The following is a 12,094-nucleotide window of genomic DNA, read 5'->3' as shown; positions in this document are numbered from 1 at the left end:
TGCACAGAGGAGGAGGAGGAGGAGGGGAGGAAGGGCTCCCCTGTGCTTGCTGGGGCTCTGCTGGGAGTCCCGTTGGTGGGGAGGCTTTTCCTCGTTGCCCCACAGTTCCCGTGCTGGGGCGCCAGTAGGTGGGCATGGCGCGGATGGCGAGGGAGTCATGACCGGCCCACTGTTCCTTGTGTGTGCTCCCCGCTGTGACAATGAAGATTGTGAAGAAGGACGAGTTCTCCACCAAGTGCAACCAGACGGACCACCACAGGATGTCCGGTGGGAGGCAGGAGGTGAGCCGCGTGAGGGAAGGGTGTGTGAAGACGTGTGCCTGGTGCTGGTTTTTGAGGATCGTGCCTGGCCTTGCTCCGTCGGGCAGAGCAGATGTGGGAGGCTGCAGGTTTGTGGCGGGTGACGGGCCCAAGGCCATATCTGATCCTCCTTCAGAGCAGCTGCTGGCAAGTGCCGGGGAGGGCCCTTGAGCCTCCCATGGGTGAGTGCCCACGCCCTCATATCTTTTGTGGACTCTCCCCTGCCGGAGGCTGAGCCCCTTTTGCTTGGGGGCTGCTGGGGTTGTGCAGTGCCCAGGCCCCTGGTCTCCTTTGCGGTTGTGGTCTGGGTTGTGGCGGTGCAGGAAGCGCGCCTGCGTTGCCTTGGGGTTTCAGTTGGAGACTCTGAGACACACTGCTGTGGAGACATTTTTATAGGACTTGAGCTTGTCCCACGTAGCAGCTCACTGCAGCTTGTATTCTTTGTTGGGTGAACATTTCTTAGCATTTCTGAATGCCTGGCGGTTTCCCCACTGGCCAGGGAACCACGGGGAGTTGGGGTGAGTGGCGCCTGCGCCTCTGCCGTGGTGGTGGTGGTGGTGGTGGTGGTGTGGTCCTTCTCTTCCTGGGTGGACGGCAGGTGGACATGGCAGAGGTGCCTGTTTCATTTACAGCGCTGTCATTTTAGATTTGACTTTGTGTGGTTTGTCATACAGGTGAAAAGTGACATTTTCCAAGAGATTTCTCAGGGGTTGGGACCTTACGCCAGAAGGCCATGTACTGCATCTCTGAGAACCTTCCTGTGAGCTGCTCTGCAGGCTCTGCCTGGCAGTGGACCAGTGTCCGTCCAGCTTGGGGACAGGGTAGCTCCCGAGAGCTGGGCTGGGCCTGCATGTCCTGCCGCTGCCTCCCTTGTCACGAGGGAGTGGAGAGCAGTGCCCGACTCAGGTGTCTGTGAGAAGGGCCGCCGGCGTCCCCAGGTGCAGGTGCTGCCGGCTTGTCTGCATGTCGCCCACCTCTCTGCCCCTCCCACAGGCTGAGGCCTCTGGGGACAAGGGGAGGAAGGAGGGGCACACTTCCTCTGTCTTGGCACCAGGGCAGCCCTGGGGGGCTGGACGTCACTGCAGGCGCCTACGTTCTCCTGAGCGTGGAGTAGTTTTCAGTGAGCCTCCTTCAGAGACCCTGTGTGCTCCTCAGCTCTGGTTGGTGTTCCCGCAGCGGCCTCTCCACTGCTAACCGGGCTGTCATCTGGTCCTCTGGGTGGGACTTGGCTCCAGCACCCTCGGCACAGTGTGTTGCATCTTGGTTTCTCCCACTGGATTACTTCATTTTACCTGTTACTCATCTGTTCAGTTGTTAGTCTTTCCCTGTAAGTTGAGCTGCCATTTTAACGGAAAGTTTAATTTTTTTTTCTTTTTTCTTTTTTTGGTTCTGGGGATTGAACCCAGGGGAGCTTAACCACTAAGCCACACACCCAGCCCTTTTTATGTTTCACTTTGAGATTTTGAGACAGAGTCTTGATAAGTTGCTTAGGGCTTCACTAACCTGCTGACACTGGATTTGAACCTGAGACCCTCCTGTCTCAGACTCCTGAGCTGGTGGGATTACAGATGGGCCATCAAGCCCAGCCCAGAAGGTTTAATTTTGATGAAGTCTAATTTGCAAAGATTTTCTTTTGGGGCTGCTTTCTGTGTTCTAAAAAACCTTTGGACCAGATAGTTTGTTTAAAGAAAAAAAGGCTTGAGCTGGGTGTGGTGGCCATGCCTGTGATCCCAGCTACTTGGGAGGCTGAAGAGGGGATCGCAGCTTGAGGCCAGCCTCAGCAACTGAGTGAGACCCTGTCTGAAAGACAAAGAGGGAGGACGTAGCTCAGTGAGAGAGCCCCCTGTATTGAAAACAACCGCGTAGCCCTTGTCAGGTCTTGTTGCAGTCAGGTGTGGTCCACCCTGAGTTAGCTCCTCGTGTGTGGTCCCAGGCAGGAATCGGGTGTGCTCTTTGGCATGGGGGTGGTCTGGTTGGCTGAGCACCACTGGCCGCAGACTTTCCTTCTCCCAGGAGGGCTTGGGCTCCTCCTGTGAGAAGTGAGGACCGGCCTGGCTGTGCTGCAGTGTGGTTCCATGGTGCTGTGAGCCAGGGCTGGGGCTCTGCAGTGATGAGCGTCACAGTCTCCCGCCCTCGCCTTGCTCAGGAGGCTGTGTGTGGGTTCTGGGGGTTTCTGCTTGGTGCCTGATGGGCCGCCATCTGAGGGGCGTTGGATCTGGAGGTCAGCGGGGAGAGCCGCAGTCCTTGCAGGACTAGTCTCTGCCATGGATGGGTGTTTCTGTCCCTCCCCCATGTGCAGGGGTGTGTGTGAGTCCCCAGGCCATGCTGCAGTCTGTCTGGGCACAAAGCAGGAACAAACTTTTATTTCTGAACTCCACCAGCACGCTCCACACACGCTCCCCGGAACTCTCCCCAACGCCACCCACGCGGTTCCTCCAGGAACACACCACACACCCACACCGGAACTCCCCCCACCAGAACTTCACCAACCAACTCGAGCTCTTCAGGAGTCCCCGCGAGAGCTCAGCCGGAACTCAACGGGAACTCCGCGAGAACTCAAAAGTCATCATCTTAATGGCTCCTGGTGTCACCTCTCAACCAGTACTATTGGCAAAATGCCTGGGGCCGTTCCGACTCAGCTGTGGCTCTCAGCAAGGCCACACGCAGGGTGTTTCTGGCCCACGTCCCGAGCCCGCCCGTGGATGGCTGTGTGACCCCTCATCTCTGCTTTTTTCCGTTAGGTTCTGTGGCATCAGGGTGGAGGTCCTACGCCTGTTCTGTGATGTGGATCTAAAGTCTGTGTGTTTGGAATGTTGTGAATAGAGTTTGGGGAGGGCACCAGATATTGACCTCAGGGGCACTTAACCACTGAGCCGCATCCCAGCCCTATTTTTTATTTTATTTAGAGACAGGGTTAGTGCCTTGCCGTTATTGAGGCTGGTTTTGAACTTGCGATCCTCCTGTCTCAGCCTCCCAAGCTGCTGGGATTACAGGCATGCGCCGCTGCGCCTGGCTGCTGAGGCTGGTTTTGAGCTTGCCATCTCCTGCCTCAGTCTCCCGAGCTGTGGGATTACAGGCGAGCTCTACCATGCCCGACTGTAAATAGAATTTTTAAAAATTTAACTTCCTGCCCTCTGCTGCTAGTAGGTAAGATGGTCTAATTGCTGGCCGACTTAGTAGCCCTGGCTTCCTGCTGCCCTGCAGAGAATTGCTGGACAGTAACACAGTAAAGCCATCTATGAATGTAGCTTGTTTTCTCTTTTATTGGTTGATTTTTGGGGTGTGACCCTAGGACCTGAAGCCAAGGGCGCTCTACCACTGAGCACTCTCCCTGGTCTTGTTTCTTTTCCTTTTTCACATTGGAGACAGGGTCTCGCTAAGTGTCCCAGGCTGGCCTTGGAGCTGCCACCCTCTCCTTCCTCAGCTTCCTGAGAGCGGGTAGCAGCCACCTGCCACCACACCTGGCTTCTTTTCTTTTTCTTTTTTATTTTTTTTCCTGTGAACTGTTTTTGCCTCCATTTTGGGGCTAATTCTAGGTAGTTATTGGAAACACCCAGTCAGGAACTTGGAGATTTGGATAAATTGGGCTAATCGTGTAGAATCAGAGCGAAGGACTTGGTGTCCTGAGTGGCAGAGGCTGCAGGGCGAGAGCTGTGCCAGGGGACTCGCGCCGCAGTGGCGGATTTACAGACATGCGCTCTGCCTGGTCCGGGGCACCTGCAGGCGTGGACGGAAGATGTCCCGGCCCCTGCGCTGTGCTATCCCGTGTCACTCAGTAATGGCCAGGCTGACTTGTGTAATGGGGGCTAGGGCCCAGTGTCCTGCTGCACCGCTGTCCCAGGAGCCCGAGGACCAGGCTCCCTGGGTACTGCTAGGCTTGCTGGTGAGTCCCAGGCCCACAGCTGCCCCTGCTCTTCCCGGTCACTGCCCTCACCCACTCCTGCCCACACAGGGTCATGCCTGTGTTCTCTTGGAAGGAGTTCCGGACGTGGCTGAGGGAGGAGTGGGGCCGCACACTGGAAGACATCTTCCACGAGCACATGCAGGAGCTGATCCTGATGAAGTTCATCTACACCAGCCAGTACGAGTGAGTGAGGCCTCCTGCTGGGGGCTGGGGGCTGGGGGGGCGTGGGGCCATGGGGGTGCAGTTGGGTCCCGGTTCCTGGAGTCTCAGACAAAGAATCGAGCAGCACCTGCAGAAGAAAGGGCAGTGCGTTGACCTAGTGGAAGTGACAGCAGCACTCAGTGGCCTCCAGAGCGGAGGGCAGCCAGGGAGGCTCCCGGCAGAGACCTCAGGGTCTTGCCCTTAGGGGCTGAGCCTGCCTGGATCCTCTGCCCTTGGACCTACCCGGCCACCTTGCCCTGTTTTTCCCCTTTGGTTACTTGATTTTCGCCTGATTGGAATATGGAACCTGTGACTGAGAGTTGCCATGGCGATCAGCCCTCCATGGGGCAAGTGGCCGTGGTGATCAGGGACATGACGACTCAGCTCCCTGTCTTATGCTCTCATATCTTGCCTGTGCCACCTTGAGGTCCCTGAGGTCCTGGCCAACTCCCACGTTGGTGTCTAGTGTCTTGATTCGCCACTGTCAGCACCCCCCGCCGCCCCGGGCACCCCCCGCCGCCCCAGGCACTCCAGTGGCCAGCAGGCTTCGAGGTTGGGCTCTTGTCCTTTCATTTGCCTATGGTCACAGTGCCTGGGTGCTGTCCCCTGCCCAGTGACGTGGGCTCCTTTCCTTGGTGACAGAGCAGGAGTGGCATTTCCCTTCCTCCTGCAGAAGCTGTGCAGTGCTGCTGGGGAGGAGTGCTGGTGCCCCGGGGAGCTGACCTGCAGGCTGGAGGGCGACTGGTCAGCCGGGCGGTGTCCCCTAGGCTTGAACGCCTGCCGGGAGCTAGCTGACCCCCACGCCCTTCCTGCTCCCCTGCAGCAACTGCCTGACCTACCGCCGGATCTACCTGCCGCCAAGCCACCCCGACGACCTCATCAAGCCCGGCCTCTTCAAGGGCACCTATGGCAGCCACGGCCTGGAGATCGTCATGCTCAGCTTCCACGGCCGCTGTGCGAGGGGCACCAAGATCACGGTGAGTGCGGCCACGCTGCTGCAGCCGGGCCTCCGGGAACACGGAAGTGTTGATTCCCAGGTCCCCTCAGGCCCGCTGACCCAGACCTGCCTTCTCATGAGGTCCCTGGGGTGTGTGGGGTCCCAAGATGGCCTTGCCTCCACTGGTGCGTGGACCCTGGGCAGGCTGAGGACTTGCTGGTGTCTGATTTAACTCAGTAGGGGGCTCCCCAACTGCCCAGCAGCAGGTGTGCAGTCTGTGGGACCTCTGGTGGGACCCTCTGCAGGACGCAGCGCCTGTAGCTTGCCTGGCCTTCGGTCAAGAGGTGGAGCCGCTCAGGCCCTGAGTGGGCTGCCAGCAGGCTGCATGTTGTCAGGGCCACGTGCATGCTGTCCTCACCTGTCACTTGACACTCGTTGGTTGGTTTCTGGCAGACAGCCCTGACAGAAAAACACAGCCTCTTTCCTGAACCCAGGAAGGAGGTGCAGTGGCCTTCTGCTCCCAGGAAGCTCCTTCTAGAGCAGGGCCTGAAACGAGGCAGGCGTCTGCAGGTGCAGTGACCCTTCCCTGCGGTCTTTGTTTGGAGCCGCAGGACCGCAGGGTCTCGGGTCAGGCTCAGAACCTGTGCTTAGACCTGCCACCAGCAGCCAGGCCCCAGGAAGGCCTAGGGCTTTTCTGCGAAGGGGACTGGTTCCCACCTGAGGATCTCTGAGTGCATTTGAGCACGTGTGTTGGTGCCTGTGGTCCCTGTCCACATGTCCTCATGTCCCTCCTGCTCCCTGTCTCCTCCCTGGAGAAGCCCCACTGTTGGGGTTGCTGCTAAGTAAGGGATAGTGCTGGTGCCTGCTCCTGTGGCCGCAGCCGACTCGGCCTGGAGGTGTGCGGTGTTTCCCTGGGCTACCGAGCCCTGCTGACTGATGCCCACTTGGCTGCAGGGCGACCCCAACATCCCTGCCGGGCAGCAGACAGTGGAGATTGACCTGAGGCACCGCATTCAGCTGCCCGATGTCGAGAACCTCCGCAACTTCAACGAGCTCTCGCGCCTCGTGCTAGAGGTCCGTGAGCAGGTGCGGCAGGAGCAGCAGCAGCAGCAGGACGGCGAGGGCCCTGCCCCATCCCAGGAGCCGCTATCAGCACGGGGGCCGCCTGGGGCACCTGCCGAAGAGGGTGGGGACCCCAGAGGTGGAGCAGCTGCGGCCGAGCAGCCAGCCCAGTCCGGGCAGGGACAGCCATTCGTGTTGCCCGTGGGTGTGAGCTCGAGGAATGAGGACTACCCGCGAACCTGCAGGATGTGGTAAGGTCTGGGCCTCCGCAGGTGGGTGGCAGGGGCGCCTCCAGCTTGGCTAGTGGGAAGCTTCTGTGTGCTGTCCTCGCCTGGGAGGACCTGGGCCTCATCCGAGCTTCCTGGAAATGAGAGGAGCAAGGGGCCCCACCAGCACCTCTGCAGTGATGTGGGGACTCCAGAGAGCCAGGGGAAAGGCAGATGGTGGCAGCTGGCCTCCTGCCCTCCCCAAAGAAACCCGTCCCAGGGCTGCTGTGTGCTCACCGTGGGCACCTCCTGCCACTGCCTAGTGAGCACAGTCAGACGTGCCCCACGGTCGCCCCACAGTCTCTCCTCCTCCATGCCCACTGCATTGTTTCTGCCAGACGTGGGCGGCCGCCAGAGTGAACGGACGCCAGCCTGTGTCTCCAGTGAGGGATGGTGGCTGGCTTGGGAAGGGCCCACGTGAGGGCCTTGCCTGGAGGGCCTTCCAGGGGGTGGACAAGGTCCCTGCCCCAGTCCCGTCTCCCTTTTCATGGGAGGCCCAGGTCTTGCACCACGGTGGGCGTGCTCTCAGCACCCACGGCCAGCTGTGTCAGGCGACTGCTGTGGGCCCACTGCAGAGCTGGAGTGTTCTCTGGTCGCAGCAGGAGAAGCTTCTGCGTCCTGGGGCATGGTCCCCTCACTTCGGCCTCTCACATGGCATTTTATTTTGCCTCTGTTGGCTGCAGTCCACACCGGTGACAGTGCTGGGCGTCTTCCAGTGCCAAGCACCCGGAGGGTTTGGCACCTGGACACCCGTGGTGCAGGACTTGTGCTTCACCTGGTGCCGGTGTGCCTGCGGCTGAATCTAGTCCTGTGGTGGGAGGCACAGAGTGTTCCAGGGTGGCCTCTGTCCCCACAAGAGGGAAGGCTTTGCTGTAAAATGTCATGGCTCACCAGCCCTCATGGCCAGCCTGGAGCCCTGCCTGGCTGACCAGGAGCCTCTGTTAGCCCGTCCCTGGCTGATGTTCAGGGTGGTCCTCCAGCCTGTGTGAACCTTGGGCTGCCTTGGCACCAGGGGACATGGCCTTGTGCCTTCCTGCTGGCTTGTGTCTGAGGTGTAGCCACAGCACCTGCTTTCTGAGCACAGTGCCTTGGCCTGGTAGATGTGGGGGCACTTCTCTCTCCTGAAAAAGCCTCTGGACACAGGCTCTGTGGTCTCCTCCCCCGGCCCATGGAGCCTCAGTATGGCCAGGGTGAGGTGGAGCCCCAGCACCATCCATGCCCTGGGAGATTGCAGGCCAGCCCCTCACCTGTCCAGCATTAGTGCTTGAAGGAAGGACAGAGAGATAACGTATTTTATTTCTTTCTTTTTATGATGCCAGGGATCAAACGCAAACATCCCACCACCCAGCTTCACCGCGGCCCTGTTTTCCTTTTTTTTTTTTTAATATTTATTTTTTAGTTGTAGGTGGACACAGTATCTTTATTTTCATGTGGTGCTGAGGATCAAGCCCAGTGCCTCACGCATGCCAGGCGAGTGCTCTGCCTCTGAGCCAGGGCCCTCAGAGCTGTTTCAAACCCTCAGGTCTGGTGGTCAGTCCCAGGCGGCACCTCTTGTTTCTGAGTTGATGGTGTGACGGCCTCATCACCCCAGGATGGAGGACCCTGCTTTTCTGGCTTGCTTCATGTGGATGCGTCCTTTGCATCAGAATTCTCAGGGGGGCCCTGCCCAGCACCGTATCTCGGCAGGGGTGTGGACGCGGCAGTCAGCGAGGGCCCAAGATCGGATCCTGGGCTTCTGCCCACGTGCTCCCCAGTACCCAGAGTGCTTGGCCCCTTGTGCCCTCTTCCAGTGCTGCTGGCAGCCATTCCTGGCTCGGGGCTGCGTGCTGTGAGGGTGGGCGCCCAGGGTAGGTGTGCTATGCTCTGGGGGCGGCCTCTCCCGGACCTCTCCCTGTCTCTGCAGTTTCTACGGCACCGGCCTCATTGCCGGCCACGGCTTCACCAGCCCCGAGCGCACCCCTGGTGTCTTCGTCCTGTTCGATGAGGACCGCTTCGGCTTTGTCTGGCTGGAGCTCAAGTCCTTCAGCCTGTACAGCCGGGTGCAGGCCACCTTCCGGAATGCAGATGCACCGTCCCCACAGGCCTTTGAGGAGATGCTCAAGAATATCCAGTCCCTTACCTCCTGACCACCACGCCTGCTGTGGGCCAGCCTGGCCCTGCTACCAGGAGCGGAAGCAGCATGCACTTTGAAATGCGGCCTTTTTATAGAATGCGCACCTTCTCGCCAGGGGCCCCCGCCCCGCCCCAGACACTGTATGCAGAACGTGTAACGTGTTCCTGTAAGGTGTCAGCAGCCCAAGGAGATGCTGAGCATGTCTCCCCCTCTCCCCCCTCACTTACACACATACACCAAAAAAACCCCAAAAAACAAAAAAACAAACAGGAGCAGATGAACCAGTTGAGACCCTCTCCACCAGGGGGAGCCTGCTGGAGGTCTTCCTCTTCAGGGAGGGTGGGCCACGGTCACTTCCCCTGCACGTCACACCCACCTGGTCTGAGATGTTCTGCTCCACCCTCCCTCCCCACTGGTCATGACTGGAGGGCCTGTGGGGGTGGGCAGGAGGAGGTGCAGGGCTCCGTGGGGACGGTGAACGGGGACAGTAAGTGCAGAGAGGAGCTCGGGGAGTTGATGGAGCATCAGGGTCCTGTTTGGGGCTCTGCGTTGAGTTTCCTTTCTCTGTTGACTTGCTTGGATTTTGGACAGAAAGGCTTTTCTCCCCGATCAGTTTTCCAGTCAGTGAAACGGGACCAGGGTGTGGAAAGCGCGATGGTCACTGTGCGCGCAGGTCTCTGCACTGCCCCGCCAGGCTCCATGTTAGAACCAAGGTCACCGCTACCAGGACCGTGCCGCAGTCAGCTCCAGGCAGGCGCCTTCCTGCTCCCCACTGTGCAGAGCCACCTGACCCCTGGCACAGCACGCCAGGCTGCTGGGGACCCTCCAGCCTGGAGACTCCTGCCTGAGATCTGGTGACGTTGTGTCTCCCGGAGGACAGCACGACATGCCAAGGACTCAGGATCTGGTGTCCACCCCCTCCGCCTCAGGGTCACTGATGCCAGGGTACCTCTTCTCAGCTGCTTGTCCTCGTTGGCCCCTCTGAGCCCTTACGCTGGGCACTGAGAACAGACTTGCCTCCTGACGAGAGGGCTCAGGGTGGTGGCATTCAAGCACGGAGACCAACGTCTGCTTGGCCTTTCAACCATCCTGGTACCCAGCTCCGATGCTGGGCAGCTCTTCAGCTTCCAGCAGCTGGTGAACCAGCTCTGTGGCAAGGCCCCTCGGCAGCTGGGCTCCCCAAGGGTCCTGTTCTTTGGGAAGAGGCAGATGGAGGAGCTGGGCTCTCTCCTGGGCAGCAGCAGGGTCCATGTGCTGCCTGAGCCCTTCTCGAGACACCCACCTCAGGACTTCTGGCGGCCTGCAGTGTTGCTCAGGCGAGGTCCCATTCCCGGTACCTTTTGCTGGGTTGAGCCTCGAGCCTCCGTGACTTCCTTTGTTAGTTGTGACTCTACCAAGCGAGGAAGTCTCCGGCAGGCTGTTAGGACACCAAGGCTGCTTGGGCCTGTGCTGGGTGCTCTGTGTCACCACTGGCAAATCAAGAGTGCGTTTCTTACCAGGGGCCTGGGGCTTGCTTTGAGGGACCCTCCCTCGGAGGTTCCCCTCAGCCTTGTAAAGAGCACATTGGTTGAAGACAAGTGCGTGTAATTAAAAAAACCTCAAACCCAGTCACGTGGTCTGCTTCCAGTGTCTGGGCATATAAGTGATTTGTCCTGACAATTATCCTGGCTCCTGTGTGTGTGGAGTGTGAGCCAAAGGTCCACCCCACTGGTCTTGGCCTGGGCAGGGCCAGCAGCTGGAAGGTAAGGCCCGCTGGCAGCACAGCTGGTCTCTCCTGGCTGTGAGAGGGTGGAGTGTTCTGCACCCTGCGTCCTTACGTGCTTCCACGGGAACAGGTTCCACGTGGGAGGCCCTTCCGCTCACCCGGCTGCAGGAGAGGATCCTGAAGGCCAAGCACTGTCAGAGCTTGATGAGCGGCTCCAGGAGGCACCCTGGAGGCGTGGGAGGGTGCAGTGGACCCAGGACAGCCTTGGTCCTCCAGGGCCTTGAGCTGGTGACTGACTAGTGTGGGGTGAGGAACTTCACGGGCCTCTGCTCACTTGGACGTGCGGTGCGTCATGTGGAGCCATGTGAGGGGGATTTCAGGCACACGTCTTGAGAGTCCTTGCGTGGCCTGCCAGTATCGGGACATGTGGGTCCTCCTGGGTTCAGCCACCGGCATCCATTGTCGGGTGAGAGTGGCTTTGGAGGCCTTTCTCCCTGGGCCCTTCCTGCTTTGCCCTGGTACCTGTGACATGGTCCTGTGCAGGACATGTCAGTGGCTCGCGGCCCTGTATCCATCACCCCAGGCTGTCAGCTCCCCTTCTGCTCTCCTCCTGGGGTCACCTTACTGGGGCTGAGCCTGGCAGGTGGGTGTCCAGCAGTGGCCTTCCACTGACAGGTACCCTGGGGGACACTCCTTTTCCTACTTTGTGCAAAGTGAGCCGAGGGGTGGTGTCGGCACAGTGCACTTCTCCCTTCACTGAAAAACGGGAGGTGTGTGCTGCTGTGACCTGGACGGGGAGGGCCCCTTCTCTTGGCCAGCTGGTGCTCCGCCTGACCCTTCTGGGGCTTTTCCGTGGTTGCCTAGGTCTTCCCATCCTGCTCACGGTGGTCACTTCTTAGTGCTCATGAGCAGCCATGGAGAGGAAGAAACCCTGCCCAGCCCTGTTCTCAGATTTCCTGGCTTTGTGCTGTCCTCTGTGACCGTGGTATCCATGGCATGGATATCAGGCGTCCTGCTCTCTGGCGAGGCCTGAGAGAGCCCTGGACTTCCCAGACACGTGAGGCTGCTCACCGTCCTGTCCGTGGAGTGCTGGCCTGGCTGGAGTGAAGCTCCCTGTGTCCTGGCCCCAGTGGTGGCTTGGCACGGGCTGTCCTGCGTCTTCTGTGCTCCTCGTCCCCTCGGGATTGGGGTGCAGTGTGGGCACTTCCCTGGAACTAGAAGAAAGCAGCAGGAGATCTCATTGTCATGCTTTGGGGATGAGGTTGTGCCACCTATGCCATCATAAGCCTCTGGCCAGCCTTTCGGGGGTCGCAGATGGCCAGACACTGCTGGAGAGGGGTTCACGCCCAGGATCCTTCCCATGTCCTCAGGGACACCAGTCAGAACACATGAGGGACAAGAGTGCTTGGGGTCGCAGGGCCTGCTTGGAGCAGGACACGTGGACCGGCCTGCCTCCCCCCAGCTCCTGACAGAGGAGGAGTCAGGGCTGCCCGTAGGCCAGCGTCGTCCCCTGGACGCCACGCCGGGGTGTGTGTGGTTAGGTAATAAACTATTTCTGAAGCCGTGATGCTCTGAGCCTTTGGTGTGGGACACGCATGGCTGTGGAC

At 59.6% G+C, this 12,094-nt stretch overlaps 1 protein-coding gene across 3 annotated transcripts in view; it reads left to right on the top strand.

The window, feature by feature from the left end:
- Window positions 1–10,389, top strand: part of Fbxo31 (F-box protein 31) — a 31,365-nt gene extending 20,976 nt beyond the window's left edge. For all 3 annotated transcript variants that reach the window (XM_076838667.1, XM_076838665.1, XM_076838668.2), the window contains 5 exons: window positions 207–281; window positions 4,277–4,386; window positions 5,228–5,381; window positions 6,296–6,654; window positions 8,573–10,389. In XM_076838667.1, the coding sequence (XP_076694782.1) occupies window positions 207–281; window positions 4,277–4,386; window positions 5,228–5,381; window positions 6,296–6,654; window positions 8,573–8,795 (921 nt within the window). In that variant the 3' untranslated portion in view covers window positions 8,796–10,389. The remainder of the gene's footprint in view (window positions 1–206; window positions 282–4,276; window positions 4,387–5,227; window positions 5,382–6,295; window positions 6,655–8,572) is intronic.
- Window positions 10,390–12,094: the final 1,705 nt, after the last annotated feature.

Source organism: Callospermophilus lateralis, chromosome 18, assembly GCF_048772815.1.
Source record: "Callospermophilus lateralis isolate mCalLat2 chromosome 18, mCalLat2.hap1, whole genome shotgun sequence".
Lineage (NCBI taxonomy): Eukaryota > Metazoa > Chordata > Mammalia > Rodentia > Sciuridae > Callospermophilus > Callospermophilus lateralis.
The sequence above is the reverse complement of the archived record's forward strand: the minus strand, read 5'-3'. Positions and strand labels throughout refer to the sequence as shown.